Genomic DNA, 23,570 nt, shown 5'->3' with positions numbered 1-23,570 from the left:
AGTTACCAGCACAGGCTCTCAAGCCACACCACCTAAGGTTCAAATTCCACTTAACAGCTTAATTACAAGAGCCTCCTCACTGGTCGCTCCACCACCTCCCTTGTATTTCCTTCCCAACAGTTAGTCTCCATGCAGCACGGAACTGCCAGAGTGATCCTTTCAAAGCATGAATTAGATCATCTCACTCCGCTGCTCAAAACACTCCAGTGGCTTCCAATATCCTCAATAAAAGCCCAAATCCTTACACGGTCCTACATGTCGTAACCCCATACTCCAACCTCATCTCCCACCACTACACTCCCCGTCTACTTCTTCCCTGACCCCTCACTCCAGTCACAATGGGAAGGAATCAATTAATCTCCCTTTTCTGTCTTAGAAGAATTTCTTCTCTTCCCAACATTTCAAAAAAACCTTCATTCTCTCTTCTGCAATAGCATTGATATGGAAACTGGGAGAGGGTTTAAAAATTGGCGATACTTTAAAAAACAAGTCAAAGTGATTGAATAAAAAACCAAAAAGAGGTAGAAAAAATATCACTGGGTCCTTCTCAAAAAGACTGAAACAACGCACACAAAATGAGAAAGTGTGACATGGAGTAAAACAGAAATATGAAGAACATTCACCCAGCTGTTTTATGGTCATTCCTTTCTATGAGAAAGAAATCTGCACACCTGAGTCTTAGCACAAGCTGCTGCTACACACTTCAGGACACTGAGTTAATAAGAACCCACGTCTTTTGTGAAGGTCTAATGGGGACATTATCTACCTAATTTTATAGGAGCACTAAGATATACACAAAACATATATCCAGCACTTTTAACTATTTTTGTTTAGCAGACTCACTGAGCTACGTTTCTAACTAATATATAGGAGGCAATATAGCATTAAGTACAAGAGAATAAGCTTTAGAAACAAAGAGAGGGGCTTTTAAATCTGGCTGTATCACACTTTCTAACTTGTGGCCCTGGGTTATCAAATGATTATTGTTTTGGTTTTTGTTGTTGTTGTTGTTCTCCTTTTTTTTTTCTTTTTAAAGATTTTTATTTTTTTTCCTTTTTCTCCCCAAAGCCCCCCAGTACATAGTTGTATATTCTTTGTTGTGGGTCCTTCTAGTTGTGGCATGTGGGACGCCGACTCAGCATGGTTTGACGAGCAGTGCCATGTCCGCGCCCAGGATATTCGAACCAATGAAACACTGAGCCGCCTGCAGCGGAGCGCGCGAAGTTAACCACTCGGCCATGGGACCAGCCCCTCAAATGATTATAGTTATGGTAGTGTGTTAGCTGCCCCTGACAGCAATAGTTAAGTAAATCAACCACTGAATGAAAGTGAGTATCACTACCAGCACTGCCTGCAGTGTCCTGAAGGGAGGTGCGATGGCCCCTTGGGCTTCCTAGAGAGCTAAGTCAGCTATCGTGAGATTCATGCCTCAAATGGGGAAAAGCGGCTCTTTCGATGCTCAACAGAAGTAACTACTGAAAAGTTATTTTGGAGCTAATATGGAAATAAAAGGAATAGAACTGGGACAAAAATCACTGGATTAATAATATGGATATTTGAGTTCAATACTGAAAGGTCTACCAATATTAACCAAGTACAAATTAGGAAAATTCTCATTTTGCAAAATAGCTATACTTCAACATTAACGAAATTGTTATCTCCAAGGTTTCTTTTCAGACGATGTTTTAGTCTGAGACTGACTACAGAGCATGATGGACTTTAAAAAAAAGTTTCTACAAGTCTAAAAAGATAATACTGTATGCCATTTCCCTTCAAAGCTATGATGACTGTCCTGTTCCTGACTTCTGAAAACACCTGACCCAAACCCTCTCCAAAATAAGTCACGGCCAATGGAAATATATGTTATAACTCTGCGGCAGTAAAAGTGACTGAGTACCTCCATCTTAGAGCCTATATCACAATACCCTTAACAAGCCCTTAGCTTCATGACAAACAAAATTCCTGAAAAAGTTTCCAAAGACGCTGTACAACATAAGTAAGATTTTCATACCAACACTTTAATTGCATCCTCCTTAGTTGGGAAAGATTACTCCTCATTAAATATTGCCATATAAGTTAAGATCTAAAAGTAGATACAGGTTTTCATAGAATATTATGGTCCAAATGTAGATACCAAGAAGTTGAAATTTCATTTAGTGGCAGGATATTATTGTGTGTTATTTTCAACACTTTTAATATTTTAAACTGCAAACTAAATATTCTTATTTAAATTATGCCTAGCAGGAAATGCCCAATATCCACTTATACTTAATAAAAACAAAGATGATTTTTAAATTCTCCAACGCAATTTTAATAAAGAACTTAATTGGACATTTAATACTTGTACTAACTTACCTGCATAAGCAACAATCCAACTATAAAAGCACTTCCTTGACAGTAACCAACCTCACGATCCACTAAAGAATATGCCTAAAAAGTAAAGAAATGTTCAAAATACTTTACCATGTTATATCTTCCTTACCTAAAAACCTACAAATATTAAGAAAGTGGATTAGAGACCATTTATTTTTCAGAAAAGCTACTGCTTGCTTGTTGTAGATGTTATCCTATAAGTATTTAAAAAGCAAATGATTTATTACATAAAATCTTCTTTTGACAATTTCCCAATTACAAACTGACAGCTCTGAAGGACAAGAAAATAAAGGAATTTGTACTCAGGAAAGCAACAGAGTTTAAAAATCATTTTAAATGAATACCTGAAAAAGATAAAACCAGAGTAGGACTAAGGTAAAGCACTGGCAAAGATGAAATGGGTTAACAAGAAATCAATATTTCACAGAGGTAGCTCAAAGAGAAAGGAGCTATGGCAAGGGAAAAAGCAATACTGAAGAAAAAATTACAATGGCACATACAGTTTTAAGGGCTAAGAGCTCTTAACAATGCTAGCCATAGACAGCAGAAAAATCTGCTCCCCTCTATGAAACTCACAGAAGGTGAAATATTGATTTTCATAGAGAATCTCTCTACAGTATCTTGGTCTATAGATTATTTGATTTTGGCCAAATAACACCAAGCAATATGATGAATTTTCTAATAAATTCTCCAAACAAGACAGTGATGTAGCATCAGAATTACAGCAGAAATTATGCTAAAGCCAAATTTATTGCCAAAGTAACTGATTATTGGAGTGAGAATTCGTGCTCACTGGCAGAAACATGTAATTTCAACCTTCTGGGAATTCATTTCATTTCAAAAAATGAATAAATAGAACTTACCTTCATTACATTAAATAAAACCTCCTGTCCAAGGCTATCTTTTTCCTTAAAAAAATTATGTTCAGGGTAAGTTCTAGCAATGTCCCTTCGGATCAATTTTTCACAAGGTGAGGTCATTTTCAGGAGTTCTGAATACTGATCCTTAATTGGCATACTCTGTGCACTGCATAAAAGTTGCCAAACTATTGCTCTAAAGTGGTGGGGTATTCCTTTACGAACAAGTTCCTAAAAAGAAAAATACAAGTAAAACAAAAATTTAAAAATGAAGTACTTAAGTCTCTTACCTTGAAATTCAAAGACTTATTGGGGGTTGGACTGGAGTGGAAGACTTTATCAAATTTGTAATTCACAAAGCTACTTTTACAATAAGACTAGGGAACTTTTTAACCAAAGCTAAGATTTAGCCCTTGAGTGTACCCTGTTCTGGTCTGGGGGAATACAATGCCATGGGTCAATTCTTGTCATTTCACTCAGAGTATGGCCTCTAACGGTTAAGGACTTGATAATCTGCAGAGCTGTGAATGATAGCACAGTAACCATCATCTTTTAAAGGGCTGCTTTAGGCAAAAAAAAAAAAAAGTAAAATACTGATAATTCAAGGATGTAGGATGTTACAACTTCATTTCTGAATCTATAAAATGAGAGAATTAAATTTCCAAAATAATTTTCAGCCATATATTTCTACAATTAAAAGATCTCTATAACAACTGATATTTACAAATCAAAACTTCTATGGGCATGAATAAATGAAAACACATAAAGCAGCCCTTTTTATTACAGCACTTGGAAAGTCCTAAAATCTGATTTGTTTTTATCCTCTATTAATCCATACCAGATGTCCTTTGGGATAAGAGGAAGAACTTCAACAAACAATATGAATACCTTAACTTGCTTTTCCTTCTTTTTGCGCACATCTTCCCATTCATTAACAATTCTTCCCCAAAGAATCCAAGAATCTTCTTCAAGGTGGCTGAGGTTGCTAGAGGCTGATGAACTTGATACGAGGGAGGAGCCACTGTTTCTTCTTGACCCATTTACAGATCTTAAAGACTTACTATCCGTCTCTAACAATCTAAAATATAATTAAAAGTTGCTCAAGTTCTAATCTCACAGTGACACTAGAGGAAGCAATGATGACACTGAGAGCTTCACTACAGCAAGTTAGCCATGGTTTAAAAATAGGCAGAGTTTCAATAATATCTGGTTGGCATCTATAAAACTACTGCTGCATTTTCTTCATCTAAACATAGCAACTTCGAAATTTAAAATAATAAATTTTGTTAAATATTTTAGTGTTATTAGTCCCATCATAATTTCCCATCACCTCCCCTAGAAATTCAAATTAGGAGAAATCTGGTAAGAAAAGTGGTTGGGAAGGCTTCAGGAAGAAAGAAATTGTACTTGGAAGAAGTATAACGAAGTCTACAGAAGAACTAAACCTATCATGTTTACAACATGTCCAGGGCTAAAAAAGTAAGGCAGAGCCACACGGATTAACCAAACCCCTTTTCTTTTTTCACTGTGCTTCACCCATGCATACCTAATCTAACCAAACAAAAAGTGTTTTGTTTGGCCTGTGCAGTATGTAAAAAACTGAACAATTACTAATATTAAAATTGGAAAATTTCATTTATTTGTTTATACACACATACATTTATATTTATTTACAATCCTGGATTCTCTTGAAAAATGAAAAGATAGGGCAAAATCAGGCCAATATTCCTGCACAGGAACAACAGGGTATCTGTAGCAGGGCAGGAGCTTCTCCCTTTAGATGAGGAAGGACTTTGATCCACTCAGTCTCCATAATCCCTACTATCTCCCAAATCTCAGGCCAACTAATAGCTGTTATTTATCTTTGGGCTTCACTGTTAAACAGACCTCTCAACTCTAAGGCCCTGTTGGCCTCTGAGTTTGCAATCCTGTTCTAGGCCACTTCCTTATCTGCAGAAAGACAGGTCCCATTCCATGACTCATCACAACATCAAATCCATTATTTCTTTCACATCTACACAGGCTACAAGGAAAGGCTGAAAATGTGGCTCTCTCATTATAAAGATGAAAACTACACGTCATTCAAATAAGGGGCTTACAACATCACTTGTGCATTTAACATGGCTACTACTTACTTCCAGTAACTCCTTCAGAAAGTCATCTGCTTACAGTACAAAAAATGTTCCCAATACTAATTTACGATATATAAAAACTAAGAAAGAAAAGAAAGATATGGGTCAAACCCTACTTAGCAGATTACAGAAACACTCTTTGTGAGCCAGATTTATATCTTACTCATCTTTATATCCCTGAGAGCATTTAGCTCAGTGCAAAGTACATTAAATATTGACTGAATTGAAATAAAATAAAAATCTCCATATTAAAAACATCTTCAAATGCCCAGATATGTCATATTCAATAACACACTAATATAAATTGAACAAATTCTATCCTTATTCATGGGATAATTTAATACCTTTTCATGGCAATAATAATTTAAATAAAATGTCCCAAATATTGCCAGAAACAGAAAAATTTATAAAACAGCCAAATAAAGGGTCAACTATTTGCTATATATATTCTCTATTAGAAAAAATAATAATGCTGTTTTACTTGATTTTTTTTAATTTGATTTTTTTTGCTGAGGAAGATTTGCCCTGAGCTAACATCTGTTGCCGATCTTCCTCTTTTTGTATGTGATCCACTGCTACAGCATGCCCACTGACAGACAAGTGGTATAGGTCTGTGCCCAAGAACTGAACCCAGGTCGCTGAAGCTGAGTAGTTAAGCTGAACGTAACCACTAGGCCACCGGGGCTAGCCCAAGTTTTACTTTAAATACTGTTTTTTCCATATACATTATTTCAGTAAGTCCATAATATACCTTATGGAAAAATTAGTGTATGTACGTAAGTAATTTTAGGTATGATTCTAAAGCTTAAGAATTCTAAATGGAACAGAGAAACAAACTTTCCTGAAATAACCTGAACCTAAGTTCTTCAGTTCACTTAATTATTCATTGAATGCTTGCTATATGCCAAATAATTAAAATACACCACTGACATCAATCAATAGAGAATCAGGCAGTTAAAAATAAAATAATGGTATTTCCTAGGTTAAACGTAAGTTTAAGATATAATGGAAGTATAGATGAAAAAGTGCCTAAAAGAAGGCTTCCAGAGAGTCAGAAAGCTCTCAGAGATTGCCAAGTTGCAACTTTCAGGATAAGCAGGAACGCCAAGTGAATTCACTGGTGGGCGAGAGAAAAGGGTTAAGTAGTTCACCTTCAGAGGACATTGAAGTAACATATACAAATATACAACACTGTGAGAAACATTTACAAATGAAATATTCCAAGACATAACTTATGTAAAGATACTGTCCCTGCCTTAATTTACTCGATATACAAAAATGACTCAAAATGCACAAGAGGCCTGAATATAAAAGCTAAAACTATAAAACTCCTTCAAGAAAACAGAAAAAAGTCTTCAAGCACTTAGAGAAGGCAAAATTTGTTAAAGGGATACAAGGAAATACTATTAAAAAAACTGATTAAGAAATAAATTGGACTTCATCAGACTTAAAAAGCTCCGTTCTTCAAAAGAAACCATTAAGAAAATGAAAAGGTAAGCCATAGACTGAGAAAAAATATTCTCAAGATACGTATCCAACAGAACATTGGTATCCAGAATATATGAAGAACTCCTAAAAATCAATAATTAAGAAGGCAAACAACACATTTTTTAAATGACTAACAGACATAAACTGACACTTTCCAAAATAAGATAATCAAGGGACCAATGAGCAATTAAAAAATGTTCAAGATTTTTAGTTATCAAGGAAATAGAAGTTAAAACCACACTATATACACATTAGAAAGGCTACAATTCTAAAGACTGACCATACCAAGTGTTGCCCAGGATGGGAGCAATTGTAACTCTCATACATCAATGTCAGGAGTATATAATAATTCAACTGCTCTGAAGAATTGTTTGGCAATTCTTTATAAAGTTAAATACATTTTCATATGACCCGCCAACAGAAATGAAAATGTATGTTTACAAAAAGACTTGCAGTTGCAAGTTCATAGAAGCTTTATTCATAATAGCCAAAGCCCAGAAACAACCCAAATATTCAGAAAAATAATCAAATTGTGATATATGTATTCACTGCAATACTAGTCAGCAAAAAAGAGAAACAAACTACAGATACATACATTAACATGGATGAATTTTATAAACGTTGGGTTGAGGAAAAAAGCCAGATGCAAAAGAGCACATACTACATGATTCCACTTATATGAAGCTCAAGAACAAGCATATTAGAGAAGAAAATATAGGAGTAAATCCTCATGACTTTAGGTTAAGTAAAGCCTTCTTAAATATGACACTATAAGCACAAATGGCAAATAAATATATAAATTGGACTTCATCAAAACTAAAAATGTTTTGTATCTCACTGGATGCCATCACAAAAGTGAAAAGAAAACCCACAGAATAGGAAAAATTATTTGCAACCCACGACACTTGTACCTAGAATACATAAAGAACTCTTACCACTCAATAAAAGACAAACAACCCAATTTAAAAATGGGCAAAGAATCATAATAGACATTTTTCCAAAGAAGATGATACAGTAATTGTTTTGAGGCACCATGAACCGCATCCATATAAGATTGAGAACTTAATCGATAAATGTCGTGTGTGTTCAAGACCTCAGTGGAGGAAGTAACTGCAGATGTGGTGGAAACAGCTAGAGAACTAGAGTTAGAAGTGGAGCCTGAAGATGCAGCTAAATTGTAGCAACCTCATGATAAAACTTTAACGGATGAGGAGCTGTTTCTTATGGATGAGCAAAGAAAGTGGTTTCTTGAGATGGAATCTATTCCTGGTGAAGACGCTGTGAAGACTATTGAAATGACAACAAAGGATTTAGTATATTACATAAACTTAGTTGATAAAGCAGCAGGAGAGTTTGAGAGGATTGATTCCAATTTTGAAAGAAGTTCTACTGTGAGTAAAACTCTATAAAACAGCATCACATGCTACAGAGAAATCATTCGTGAAAGGAAGAGTCAATCAATGTGGAAAATCATTGTTGTCTTATTTTAAGAAATTGCAACAGCTACCCCAACCTTTAGTAAGCACCATCAACCTGATCACCCAGATGCCATCAGTGAGGTAAGACCCTCCACCAGCAAAAAGATTAAGACCTACAGAAGGCTCAGATAATGGCTAGCATTTTTTAGCAATAAAATATTTTTTAATTAAAGTATTACATTGTATTTTTAGACATAATGCTATTGCACACTTACTAGACCACAGTATAGTGTAAATGTAACTTTTATATGCACTAGGAAACCTAAAAATTTGTGTGACTCAGTTTATTGCGGTGGTCTGGAACCAAACCCGCAATATCTCAGAGGTACACCTGTATACAAATGGCCAATAAAGACATGAAAAGATATTTGACGTCATTAATCAATAGGGAAACACAAATCAAAACCATAATGAGACACCACTTCACAACCACTAGGATGGCTATAGTCAAAAAGGCAGTAATAAGTGTTGGTGAAGATATGGAGACACAGGAAGCCTTGGACACTGCTGATGGGAATGTAAAATGGTAAAAGCACTTCAGAAAACAGCCTAGCAATTCCTTTAATGGTTAAACACATAATTACCATATGGACCAGCAATTCCACAACTACGTATATATCAAAGAGAAATGAAAATGCATGTCCACACAAAACTTATATGACAAATGTTCACGGTAGCATTATTCTTAATAGACAAAAAGTGAAAACAACCCAAATATCCATCAACTGTTGAATGGATTAAAAACACTAGTATATCCATACAATGGAATATTATCCGGTCATAAAAGGAAATGAAGAAATGATACATGCTACAACGTGGATGAACCTTGAAAACATGCTAAGAGAAAGAAGCCAGTCACAAAAGGAAAAATATTATATGATTCCATTTATATGAAATATCTAGAATCCAGAAAGTAGACTAGTTGCTGCTGAAGACTAGAGTGGGAATGAGGGGAGCAAGGAGGGATGGGCAGTGACTGCTGATGGATATGTGGTTTCTTTTTAGGGTGACGAAAATGTTCTCAACATAATTGCAGTGATGGTTGCACAACTCTGCGGTACATGAAAAACCACTGAACTGTACACTTTAGATGTGAGAACTGTAGTTAACTATAGCTCAATAAAGCTGTTGGATAAAAAAAAGAACAGGGGAAATTTATCTACAACAAGAAAAATCAGAAGAGAGGTTTTAGGAGGGTAGGGTTGCTAGAAAGGGCACAAGGGAATTTTCTGGGATGATGGGAATTTTCTAAGATTATAGAAATCATCTATGTGTTAATGGGCATGAGGGTTATACACAGGTGTACACATTTGTCAAAACTCAAACTGTACACTTAAGAATGTGCATTACTCTGATTGCAAATTATACAACTTTATAAAAATATCGTCTCTGGTTAATGACACTAGGGGCAGCGAAAATCAGGTGAGAAACTACTACTTTTTACTATTGGAAGCCCTTCAGAACCTGTTTAAAAACCATGACTATTACTGTTTTTGATATATTGAGTGCATCTACTTTGTAAAGGAAGGAAGGTATGAACATTATTTCATTTTTTCCTTTTTAAATTTGTTGCTCATTCCAGCAAATTTTAGAACATTCTAAAGAAAAATTTCAGAATTTTTTTCACTGCTATAGGTATAATGAAGAAGTCTTTCTGTCTGAGAGAGTTGAAACACTTTCCAGAAGAAGTAATATTTGAAGTGATACTATCAAGTCTCTCCCTACTGAGCTTCTTAGTCATGGTATGCAGGAAAAGAATTTACATACTCATTAAGAATATGTAGGGCCTGGCCCGGTGGCGTAGTGGTTAGGTGCGCAAGTTCCACTTTGGCGGCCCAGGGTTCACCAGCTCAGATCCCGGGTGCAGACATGGCACCGCTTGGCAAGGAATGCTGTGGTAGGCGTCCCACATATAAAGTAGAGGAAGATGGGCACTGATGTTAGCTCAGGGCCAGTCTTCCTCAGCAAAAAGAGGGGGATTGGCAGCAGATGTTAGCTCAGGCCTAACCTTCCTCAAAAAACAAAAAAGAAAGAAAGAATATGTAGACTTTATAAAATGTGTATTTAGAATCATATATATTTATTCCCTATTGCTAACAGCGGTGATGAAACAGCTCAGCAAGATTCCTAAACAGCTGTTACCTAGTTTCAGTATAATTAAAATATTCTGACATAGCAGTGGAAGGCATTACCGCCTGAAAATCTTAACAATTTCTAGAGACTTGACTCTGGCAACTGGGAAAATGGTAATACAGCATTATTCATAGGTCCGTGGGCTATTAAGAAGTCTATTCAAAACTTACTCACTTCTTTTCCTCTTCCCAGAGCACACAGGTTCACTGCCTTGCATGGATTTATTGCAAAAACGGAAACTACCTTCCTGCCCCATCATAATTTCCTTATGACTAATACAAGAAGAAATTTATCAGATTAAAGGACAGGAATACTGGCCCAGCAGGAATATTGTATGCTACAATCCAAGGCTTTCACCATAGGTTTGTGTGGCCTCCTGACCATTTCTTATCTGCCACGGCTATACAGTAATTCACAAGCCCACATTTATTCATCCTCCCAGAATGCTGTCAGATTAAGACATCCCAGCTTGGATCCATATTAACTGGGGAATACATAATCCTCAGTCTCCTAACTAAGCAACTCCAAGTTCTGATAGAGTAGCTCCAGCTCTAAGGGAAGCATTCAAAATGCCAACAGCCCACCTTATCTGATGTGGGAGTGCTATAAACCAATTATCAGTTGCATTTCAAATAGTACCAAGGAGGAAGAGAGTCTAGGATTGGTTGCTTCCAGAAACTTACCAGACTTGGTAGAGAGAAAGCATTTCCAGCTCCCTAATGGACAGGACTAGAGACTAAATTGAGAACAAGGGCATATACCAGCACAGAGAGTAGTGCAGGTTTTATCTTAGACAGATTACCTTCACCACATCTTTGCTACTGAGAATTGAACCTTCTTCTCACCAAGGACCGCCTATCTAAGGAAAATGGTAGAGTGTGCACTTCATGATGGGCATATGAGAGAAAAAAGGGTAGCTTGTGTGAGACAGCACATATTTGCTATACAATACTATGACTGAAAAATACAAAGGAGGAGAGGAGAAAGAATGGGTTCTCTTCTGGGTATTTGGAGTTTGAAATACTTGGGGGGATATCATGTAGATAAGAAGCACAGAACTTGAAAAGATGGATCTGAACCTCAGAAGAGAGGTACCGCCTAGAAATAGAAATCTGGCAATTTCTGCGAACAGCTGATACTACTCAGCATAATACTTTCCTACGAATACCAGCACTAAGAGAGCAGGACACAACAGCAACAGGTCAACAAGCCATTCGGTAATGTGTAAATTGCTGAGATAATTTATAAAGAGCTAAAGAAGAATCTAAGAAAGCTAGGAAAGAAAATCGGTATATGAGAAAAACACTTAGAAAGCTAAATATAAACTGGCACTTATTGCAGATGGAGCAACTTTTCAAACACAGGGTTCAAACCTCTCTTGTGATGTTACGCCAAAGAAACAAGACATGAACACGCTGGGAGAAAGACAGCAACTTGCTACCTAAAAGAAAGGCAAATCAGTAGCAACAAAATACATGCCTGACTCAGGGAGCAGTCATACCCTTTCACAACAACATCATCAAGCACAAATTCATGTCTCAGAGTAACAGAAACAAAGAAGGGAGAATTAAGAGAAGACACAAGGAATTAACACAGGAAACAACTCAAAGACAATTCAGAAGAGAGATCCCTAAATGACAGAGATATCACGAGTTCTGAAAGCACAGGGGTTTTTCTCTTGCTTTCGTTTCTTTAAGATGAGGTCTCAGAGAAGGTAAATATCTGAGACTTATAGCCCTCTCCCAAATATCCTGATCAGAAAGTGATGGTTTGGAGATTACTTTATACAGACATTCCAGACAGAGAAGCATAGCAGATTAACTTCTTGGACTTCTTAATTTAAAAAGAGACAATCTAGAGGCTGGCCCAGTGGCACAGTGGTTCTGTTTGCATGCTCTGCTTCAGTCGCCCCAGGTTCACGGGTTCGCATCCCAGGGGTGGATCTATACATCGCTCATCAAGCCATGCTGTGACAGCATCCCACATACAAAAAATAGAGGAAGACTGGCACAGCCTTAGCTCAGGGACAATTTTCCTCAAGCAAAAAGAGGAAGATTGGCAACAGATGTTGGCTCAGGGCCAATCTTCCACACCAAAAACAGAAAAAGAGAGAGAGAATCTAAAGCTAAGCTAGCTGCAACAGAAAGAGAGAAAGAGCAGCACAATAAACTCCTCTAATTAATTATATCATCAAATTCCTCAGGAAATCAGATAACTGATAAAAAATTTAAAGCAATCTTCAATGAAAAGAAAAAGAATAAAGAGTTCAAAAGAAGATCTAAAGGCCTCTCCTATGATTAAAAATACATGAATTTTTAACATGGAGACTTGAAAATATCTGTTTTGCTCAGAAGGTTTTTACTTCCTTAATGTTCATGGCTGTATTATAGAGAATATCCTCAAAAAAACTAAGTTGATGCTGTGGTGGTAAAATTATAAGATGAAAGTTAGATAATCTAGATCAGCACTGTCCAAGAGAAATACAATCCAAGTCCCTTATATAAATTTTTAATGTTCTAGAAGCCACATTTAAAGTAAAAAGAAACAGGTGCAATTAATTTTAATAATTTATTTTATCAAATATAGTCAAAATATTTTAATACGTGATCAAAATTTTTTAATAATGAGATATTCTTTTTTTCCAAATCAACTCTTCAAAATCTGGTTTATATTTTACTCTTACAGCGCATCACAATTCAGACTAGCCAGATTTCAGGCGTTCAATTGCCACACGTCTAATGGCGACCATGCTGGACAGTGAAGATTTACGTGGTGGTATGATATAAAGAAGATATATAAATTAAGGTTTCAAAGATTACTGCTTACTATATTTTAAAAAACATAAAAGACATTTACTTTAAAACAACCCTTCCCATCTCCTCATTCTCATATCTCACCCCCAAAAATCTGATTCCAAATAGAAGAATGTAAAAGGAAACAAATGTGCTTGTAATGCTAAACTTTTAAACCACACAAATAATGGCTCATTCAAAATTTAGATTAGCAAAATTCCCCTCCTTAATTAAAATGCACTGCTATTACACTTGAACCTTACCTTTTTAAATTCATTGCTGCCAAAGCCTTTGTATTTTTAAAATGAAAAAGAAAAGCACATTTAACACACAGAAAAAAATAGCTGTCTCATTTCAACTTTAAGGCTATCAATTATTAACTTTCAGCAAACAGATCTTTGACAAGGTATTGAACCATCTCTTCATATCTTTCTGGAGTTGACACGTATTTATTTTTAAAAAGTGGTAAATGCAGTAAAACAATGGGAAGGAAAAAGTTTCTTTATGGAACTTGATATTTTCATGTTCCTTACATTTTAATTTTCTAAAATACTGCCATTTGTATACTTTCTGAATCAAAGAGAGTTATGTAAAGTAACCAGAGACTCATCTACATTGGGGTAAAAGAAGAAAAAAAACTAAATAAAAGCATCTCCCTGTTACAAGTAGTAGTTGCGTCTCATAATTTTTACTTTAGGTATATAACTTGCATATCTACATCACAAACAGAAGAAGTGGTCAGAGAAAATTTAAGTTATCATTCTACAATTTTTCCTTGGACTTAATACATTGATGGGGTAGTAGGGCAGAACAGAGAGAGACCTACACACCACTTATCAAGCCATGCTGTGGCAGCATCCCACATACAAAATAGAGGAAGACTGGCACAGATGTTAGCTCAGGGACAATCTTCCCCAAGCAAAAAGAGGAAGACTGGCAATAGACATTAGCTCAGAGCAATCAGCAATCTTCCTCACCAAAAAAAAAAAAAAATTCTTTCCAATGTGGAAAGGATTGTTTTGTTCCAGGAACAAAACAAAAAGACAACCCATCAACTGGGAGAAAATATTGCAAATCCTATATCCAACAAGGAGTTAATCTCCAAAATATATAAATAACTCATACAACTCAATAACAAAAAACAAACAACTTGATCAAAAAGTGGGCAGAGGATACGAACACACATTTTTCCAAAGAAGATATACAGATGGCCAACAGGCACATGACAAGATGTTCAACATCACTAATCATTAGGGAAATGCATATCAAAATTACAACAAAATATCACCTCACACCTGTTAGAATGGCTATTAATTACCAAGACAAAAAATAACAAATGTGGGAGAGGATGTGGAGAAAAGAGAACCCTCATACACTGCTGGTGAGAATGCAAAATGGTACAGCCACTATAGAAAACAGTATGAAGATTACTCAAAAAATTAAAAATAGAAAAACCATACGACTCAGCTATTTCACTACTGAATATTTATCCAAAGAACCAGAAATCAACAATTCAAAGAGACTTATGCCCGCCCAAGTTCACTGTAGCATTATTCACAATAGCCAAGATGTGGAAGCAACCCAAGTGCCCATCGACTGACGACTGGATAAAGAAGATGTGGTATATACATATATGCATACATACATACCTACACACACACACACACACAATGGAATACTACTCAGCCCTAAAACATGACAAAATCGTCCCATTTGCCACAACATGAATGGACCTTGAGGGTATTTATGTTAAGCAAAATAAGCCAGACAGAGAAAGACAAACACTGCATGATTTCACTCAAATGTGGAAAATAAACAAACACATAGACAAAGAGAACAGATTAGCGGCTACCAGAGGGGAAGGGGGTTAGAGGGTGGGCATAAGGGGTAAAGGGGCACATATATATGGTGACTGACAAATAATAACATACATCTCAAATTTCACAATGTTATAAACTATTATGACCTCAATAAAAAAAAATCCTTTCCCATGGATTCTGGGTTTTAGTAATTTTTAAAAAAAGAGAGAGAAAGAGACTCAAAATGTGAACTCAAAAAAGTACAAATTTTTGCATAATTCCACCCAAGAACAAAGGGTAACAACCTTCTGCTCCTTTTACTTCTTCAGATTCTTACTTGTGAAAATCTCTTTCCTGAACATCTTCAAATGACTCTAGTAATTATTCTTTAATTGTTAACATATAGGCTAAGTACATTCTGGAGTCAACTGTGAATTATTTGGAAAAAAGTTCATATATACCCATACCTCACTCACAACAATTTTTAACACAGTGCTTTGTATATTTTAGTCATACAATAATTATTGATCACAATCATAAAAAACAAATTCAACTTTGGTCACTTACAAACTCAGCACCAAAAGTTATCTTTTGTGCAAACTATTTTTCCATGTAAGAACCAATTCAAAACCTACAAATCCTTTACACCCTTTAGCACTATCCATACGTGCTTCACTTTGCTGGTCCTGCCCTGGCTTCATATTCCACTCAGTTTTCCACACCATACCTCCTTTTGTTCTCTTTAATGGTCTCTGTCATTTTCTTTTCTCTGAGGATCTATTTGCTCATAACTGCCTTCATACAACCTACCACTCCACTTTGTTCTTTCACGACTCTATTCCAAATTCACTTAATCAAGAAACTCTGCCAATCTAGACTTATGTTAGAAGACCGTGTCCTCCCAAAACCTCAACACCAAAAGATTTTGCTCAAAAGCTTTAAAATGTAGTAAGCAAAGGGGCAGAAAGTCAAAACCAACACCTACATACACACATTAAACCCACATAAAGTTTTCATCACATGGCACACTGAGCTTTCTACCTTACCCATCAAATGCCAAGAGCCAAAGAAAACCTTTTAAACTACTTTCTAGGAAATGATCATCAGAATGGGGTAATTTCTATCACCTGGTTTGCATGGGCTACTATCAGGTTCTCTTCCAGATGGCTCATTTGGGCCAGGTTCAAAATCTCTATCTTCTAATTCCTGCTTCTAGGCAATTTCTTTCATGCCTCTATTTTCTGTCTCCATGTCAACAGGAAGGGACCAAGCCTGAGGACAGGTCTTTTTAAAGCAAAAATTTCAACAACTACCTCAGCAATAAATTTTTCTTTAAAGCTGACCAGAGGTAACATTCAGAATATATTAAATATGGTATTAACTCCAAAGGTGGTCTAGTGATTAGGATTTAGTGCTCTCACTGCCACCACCCTGCCCAGGTTCAGTTCATTTCCCCATTAGGAAACCACACCACCTGTCTGTTGGTTGTCACACTGTGGCAGCTGTGTGTTGCTCTGATACTGGAAGCTATGCCACCGGTATTTCAAATACCAGCAGGGTCACTCATGTTGGATAGGTTTCAGCAGAACTCACAGACTGAAACAGACTAGGAAAAAGGACCTGGCCACCCACTTCCAAAAAAATTGGCCATGAGAACCTTACAGCAGCAGAGCATTGTCCGATGTTACACCAGAAGGTTAAGAGGACAGCGTAAAAAGACTGGGCAGGGTTCCGCTCTGCTGGACACAGGGTCGCTGGGAGTTGGAATCAACTTGACAGCACTAACAACAAATTAACCCCTAAACCTAAGTGTCAAATAATATAAATCAATTTTTCTAATCTTATTCAGACTTCTTCCCAATGCCAAAGGAAAATGTAAAACTTTATAAAAAAATGTTATCATTTTGGCCATGATGGAGTAACAGAGACTAGACTCACCCACTCCCCTGAAACAACCAAAAAAGAATGGACGAAATACATGAACTTCATGACAATGTTTTCTCAAGACTTTAGACAACAGGCAATAACAGACAGCAATATCTGAAACTCAGGAGATAGTGAGGTAAGCCCTATGACTGCCTTCTTGCCTGCTTTGAGAAAGTTTCCAGGTCCTGGCACAGGGAGGGAAAATTCAGACAGAACCTAGTACACCCTGAATGGAGTAGAGCTAAGGGCCTGAGGGGACCAAGTCGGCTAGAGTTCATGGGACAGAGTACCACAGAGGTAAGAAGCACACAAACAAGATCTTCAGACACTGGCAGAGGACACCCATCAAGCATTCAGCTGAGAACTCATCAGCACATGTGTGTCAGGAAATAACCTAAGGCTAGAGGAAAAATACACCAGAAAAGACTGGATTTAACAGTGGCCACCATTCACACAGGGCCAGAAACAGTATCTGTCCCCACCAGCCAGACTGGAAAACCTGTTTCAAGGCACCTGTTTCAAGGGTGGATTTTATGGTATGTGAATAAACTGAAAATAATAATACAAAAAAAGGAGCTGAAATAATAATAGTAAAGTATATATTTTCCTGGATCCATCTCTGCTAAAAGATTGTAATTCTCACTTCATTACATAAGGTATGATATGTGATTTGCTTTGGCCAATAAAATGTAAGTTGAAGTTATGTGTACCATTCCCTAGCACGTTTTAAGGTATTTCCACTAAATACTTTTCCATTTGCCACGAATCTGGTTTATCCTGGATAGGAGCTGGTCACTGGTCTTGGAATGAAGAAGTAAGGAGCAAAGACGTACTCAGCCCGCAGCCTGAGATGAATGTGAATGTGAGCAAGAAATAAAAACCTTGTTGTAAAAAAAAAAAAAGGTCTAAATACCCCAAATAAAAGGCAAAGATCATCAGACTATAATTTAAAAAGCAAAACTCAACTATATGCTGCGTAATTGATAAATTTTAAAGGAAAAAATAGAATAAAAGTTAAGGATGGAACAATATATAAAATTTTAACACTATTCAAAAGAAAGCTAAAATGACTCTATGAAATAAAGTAGATTTCTAAGCAAACAGTATTACCAGGAATAAAGAAGGCATTTCACAAGAGGACATAACAATCCTAAATGTTTATATACCTAATAATACAACTTTAAATTACATAAAACAAAGACTGATAAAATTTAAAGAGAAATAGACAAGTCCACAATTATAGCTGGAGGTCTCAATAATCCTCTCTCAGTATCCGATACAAATAAACAGAAAACCAGCAAAGACATAGTACATTTAAACAACACTATCAATCAACTTGAATCAATTAACATTTATAGAACACTCCACCCAACAACAGCTGAATACACATTCTTCTCAAATACGCATAAAACATTCACCAAAATAGACCATGTTCAGGACCATAAAACAAGTCTCAGTAAATTTAAAGGGATGCTGCTAAGGCAGGGCTTGAAGAGAAATGTAAAGCACTAAACACTTAGAAAAACAGAAAGATCATGCAGACATTAAAAGGACACAAGACATTACAGATAAAAGTCAAAGACCACAAGGCAACTACAGACCAATTTCCCACTTTAACATAAATACAAAAATTCCAAACAAAAGTTTTAGCAGATCAAATTCAACAATATTTTATAAAGATAATACATCATGACCAAGTGGGGTTTATCCCAAGAATGCAAAGTTGGTTTAACATTCAAAAATCAAGGTAATTCACCATATTAGACTAAAAGAGGAAAATCATATGATCATTTCAATAGATGCAGGAATAGCGTTTGACAAAATGCAACATCTGTTTCTCATAAACTCTTAGCAAATGAGAAATAGACAGGAACTTCCTCAGTCTGATAAAAGCTAGCTACAAAAACCCAAAGTTAACTTCATATTTAATGCTTTCCCCCTACGACTAGGAAAACAACAAGGATGTCTGTTCACTATTTATATTCGAATTTGTACCGCAGGTACCAGCCGGTTGCAATAAGGTAAGAAAAAAGAGATGAAAGGCATCCAGATAGGAAAGGAAGAAGTAACAGTGCTTCTGTTCACAGACGACACACTCATCTATACAGAAAATCTAACTGAATCTAAAAGAAAACAACCAAATCTACCAGAACAACAGGTAAGTTTAGCAAGGTGGCAGGATACAAGATCAATAAAAGAAAAACAACTGTATCTATATGGTACCAATGAACAATCAAAAATTAAATTTACAAAAACAATACCATGCACAAGTAATAAGCAGATGAGAAATATATTGTGTTCATGGGTGGAAGGCAATATTGTTAGGGATTCAATGCAATTCCAATCAAAATCTCAGCAAGTGGTTTTTGTAGAAATTAACAACTTGGATGTAAAATTCCTATGGGAATGCCAAGGACCAAAAATAGTCAAAACAAAAGAAGATGGAGGATTAACACTCTCTGATTCCAAGACTTATTATAAAGCTGCAATAATCAAGACAGTATTATATTGGCACCAAGAGAGACAAATAGATAATGGAACAGAACGGAGTCCAGAAATAGGTCCGTGTATATGGACAACAGATTTTTCACAAAAGTGCAAAAGAAATTAAGTGAAGAAAGGATAGCCTTTTCAACAAATGGTACAGAAACAATTAAATATGTATATTCAAAAAATTAACTTTGATCTATATTTTGCTCAATGTACAAAATCAACTCAAAATGGAACACAGACCTAAATGTAAAACTTAAAACTACAAAACTTCTATAATAGGAGTCAATCTCTGTGACCTTAGGTCATCAACAGCACAATCCACAAAGAATAATTTCAAATTGGATCTTAAAATTTTAAACTTTTGCTCTTCAAAAGATACTGTCAAGAGAATGATAAGCCACAGGCTGGGAAAAAATATCTGAAAGGCACATATCTGATAAAGGACTTGTATTCCAAATACATACAGAACTCACGAATCACAATAATAAGAAAGCAAACTACCTAATTTTTTTTAATGGGCAAAAATTTCAGGCAGACATTTTATCAAAGAAGATAATGGCAAATAAGCACACAAAAACATGCTCAATATCTTAAGGAAAATGCAAATTAAAGCCACCAATCCCTATCAGAATGGCTAAAATCAAAAAGACTGACTATACCAAGCATTGACAAGGATGCAGAGGAACTGAAATATTCATACACTGACGGTGGGAATGTGAAAAAGCATAGACCCGTTGGAAAACAGTTTGCCAGTTAAATGTACACTTTCCATATAAACCAGTCATTCCATTCCTAGGTATTTGCCCAGGAGAAATGAAAGCATACACTGATACAAAGGTTTATCTACAAATGTTTACAGCATTTCATAACAACAGATGAGTAAGCAAACTGTGATATATCCATACAATGTAATGCTACTAAGTAATAAAAAGGAATGAACTATTCATACTTGCTACAACATGGATGAATCTCAAAGCAATTACGCTGAAATAATCCATTGAAAAACAGTATATACTACATGATTACATTTCTATAACATTCTAAAATTTCTATAAAATTTCTATAGAAACTCCATTTCTATAAAATTATAAATTTCTATAAAATTAATCTATAGTGACTGAAAGCAGATCAATGGCTGCCTGGGGCTAGGAAGGGGGATAGTGGATATGTTCATTTTCTTGATTTTGGTGATTATTTCACAAGGATATACATATGTCATAACTTATCAAATTGTACACCATAAGTATGCGTACTTTATGATGTAAGTGATATGTCAAAAAAGTTGTAAGAAATTATCTGTTATTATCCTTAAAGCCAGTGGTGGTATATTGACAACACAAAATGCTGCTCTTCCAGTAATTCTTTTGTAGCTGATGCCCTTAAAAGCTTCTAATAATATAGTGAAGGGTGACACAGGTTCCAGAGTACACATTCCTAGCACAGTAAACAACTATTCTATTTCATATTCAATAAGAAAAAGGACACTTTGCCTTCCATGAACAAATTTATGAGATTTCCACTTAAAACCAAAAATCAGATATCCATCCTAAATTACATTATTTTACAACTTAATGAACGGGGACTATTTAGAGAGTTTAAAACAAAAATGATAGTTTTATTTGCCTTAAAAAAATTTCTAAAAGTCAGGAAGAATTTAGGGAATTTGCTATATGACAAAAACAAATCTCAAAAGCTCTCTGAGCCAGACGAAAATTTTAGTCCAACTTTAGTTTTAAGACCAGCTCCTGCAAAAAAGACTTGAATACTTTTAAGTAAGTCTGATAAACAAGGAGCCAAATACTAGAAAATAAACATTCTTAATATGAGTAAATATTTAAAATTTTGAATATGGTATATATACATACATGAATGGTTGAGTTTGTATGATCATTGGAGAGAGAAAAGCCAAGCAAGGGCACTCACCTATTTTGTTCCTCCAGTTTAGCCAGGAGTTCTAAGTCGTCTGGACTCAACTGTGATGGGGAAGATGGCGAAAGGCCTGGCGTTGATAGCGTGGTAGATGAGGATGTAGTGTGTAATGAAGTAGATGGACTTGCCACCTGACTGGCCATTTGACTGACTGTATGTGATACTGTGTTCTTCACCCATGAGAGAGTAGAACTCAGCTTTTCTGCAACCTTGTCTGTCGCCACCTAAGGATAAAAATAAAAGTTGCATATATTTTAGTTTTACTGTATTCATTAACAAGAAATTGATAATCCTGTTAAGTTTTACTTAACAACCACCATCAGAATATTCTCTTTGAGATGATGTAGGTAAAACTTGTTTTAGTAACAATTATCCTAACATCCAGCTTTTGGAAACTGTTCATTTCAGTTCTGCAGCATGAACAAATTAGAACAGTGACTTTCAAACTTCAGGCTGAAATCCATCCAGGAGTCATAGAATCAATTTAACAAGTAACACCAGTATTTCTTAAAAATGAGAAAGAGCAGAAAAAGATATGCTGTCTGACAAAATTTTTGTTTCAGTCACAAATATGTAATAAAACTATGGACTACATGTATATACATATAGGTGTACTGAGTTGGAATATAAAGTGTATTCTTTCTTGGGGTTGCAGTTAAAAACACTTGAAAGCCAAGGAATTAAACCATATCCGGTAGGTGATGAGGATAGAGAAATCTTGTAACGTGGCTAACATTTCACAAAAACTGGGCTTGCTTAGCATAAATAGGATGTAATGAGACCCATGATACAGCTTCAAACCACGAAAGAGTATTTTTATAGAAAAAGGACTAGTTCTAGAAGAACAAAATTAAGATAAATGATTGAGTTAGAGTGAGAGAGATTCAAGGTACAATTTTCAAATAGTTAGAATTTTTCAGAACTAGAATGGAATGTCCAGAAAGAGCTGACATTCCCTACCAATGGCTACAAGAAAGCAGCAATTATAAGAGCTGGATGTGAAGAGTTGGTTGAAGACAAGTTTCTGTTTTAGGTGGGCAACCAGGACTAGACAAGCCTTTAAGACCCTTCCCATCTCGAAGATTCAATGAATTATACATATGTCCATGTACTCATCATAAATCATGCCAACCTCCTAAGCAGGTATGTACACAAGTTCAACTGAAAGACAAAATATCCATAAACAATATTCAAACAAGGCATCACTTCAGTAATGAAAAACAAAGTTAACAATAAACATATTTGAATATCTATATAAAACTAGACATTCTTAATGCTACATGAGTTTACAAAATAAGGTATAATAGGTTTTTTAAAGGATTGTACTTTTTAAAAACTATCATAAAAAGAGCTTGTTGATTGTGAAATGCTTAGACATATGAAAGCTAAAAACTATGAATGCTTTTTACATGCTTTGAGAAGATCTTAAATTGTATGTAATAGGTAAATGGCTATAGCATTATAAATTATTTTCTGAATCAGCATATTCTCAGCTACTCTTGTATTTAGCAATTCAAACATACACAAATTAAAACACCAACATATACATACAAATAAAAATCCTACCCAGACTATCTTAGTAGATACAACTCTCTCTCATGGGTTGCTGCCCAAGGCTTTCCTCCTCACCTCAATACATACAGGACTCTCTCTTTCTATCCCTTTGCCCCGACTTCCTTCACCACAACCCAGCAGGAAAACTCAATGTAGGGAACGGATAAAATGGAAAATGGATACTAAGGTCACAGTTAAGCCACTCGACATGAGGCTGGAACTTCTAAGAAGATTTAATTACAAGTGCTGAATAGGGGCAAGAGTTTTATTAACCTAAGGATACCCCTCATTTTTTTTCATTAACTTTCCCCTTTTAGAACTTACTTCCCTTGGGAATGATATTAGAGAAGGGATCAGGGGATTCTTAGTATCAAGGAAAGCACCCCCAAGAAAGACAAGCAGGCTGAAGTAGCGGGCCAAGGAAAAGAAGCATGAGACAGATCATTCAGGCTTCGAGGCAAAAGAAGTCCACACATTGCATAGACCTGTAGCACAGCTGATCAGGGCAAAAAGCCAGATAGGAACCAAAGAATAATTTAGTCAGAAATTCCTTTGTGCCAGGAAACGGCAGGAGCCATGGTAGACAACTGTGAAGATAGCCTACTGTTATTTGTTA

At 35.8% G+C, this 23,570-nt stretch overlaps 1 protein-coding gene across 12 annotated transcripts in view; it reads right to left on the bottom strand.

The window, feature by feature from the left end:
* Window positions 1-23,570, bottom strand: part of EVI5 (ecotropic viral integration site 5) — a 223,019-nt gene that overhangs the window by 152,474 nt on the left and 46,975 nt on the right. For all 12 annotated transcript variants that reach the window (XM_070268726.1, XM_023641642.2, XM_070268727.1 and 9 more), the window contains exons 2-5: window positions 21,395-21,624; window positions 4,119-4,308; window positions 3,237-3,461; window positions 2,356-2,430 (exon numbers count right to left, since the gene is read on the bottom strand). In XM_070268726.1, the coding sequence (XP_070124827.1) occupies window positions 2,356-2,430; window positions 3,237-3,461; window positions 4,119-4,308; window positions 21,395-21,624 (720 nt within the window). The remainder of the gene's footprint in view (window positions 1-2,355; window positions 2,431-3,236; window positions 3,462-4,118; window positions 4,309-21,394; window positions 21,625-23,570) is intronic.

This window comes from Equus caballus, chromosome 5 (genome assembly GCF_041296265.1).
Source record: "Equus caballus isolate H_3958 breed thoroughbred chromosome 5, TB-T2T, whole genome shotgun sequence".
Lineage (NCBI taxonomy): Eukaryota > Metazoa > Chordata > Mammalia > Perissodactyla > Equidae > Equus > Equus caballus.
The sequence above is the reverse complement of the archived record's forward strand: the minus strand, read 5'-3'. Positions and strand labels throughout refer to the sequence as shown.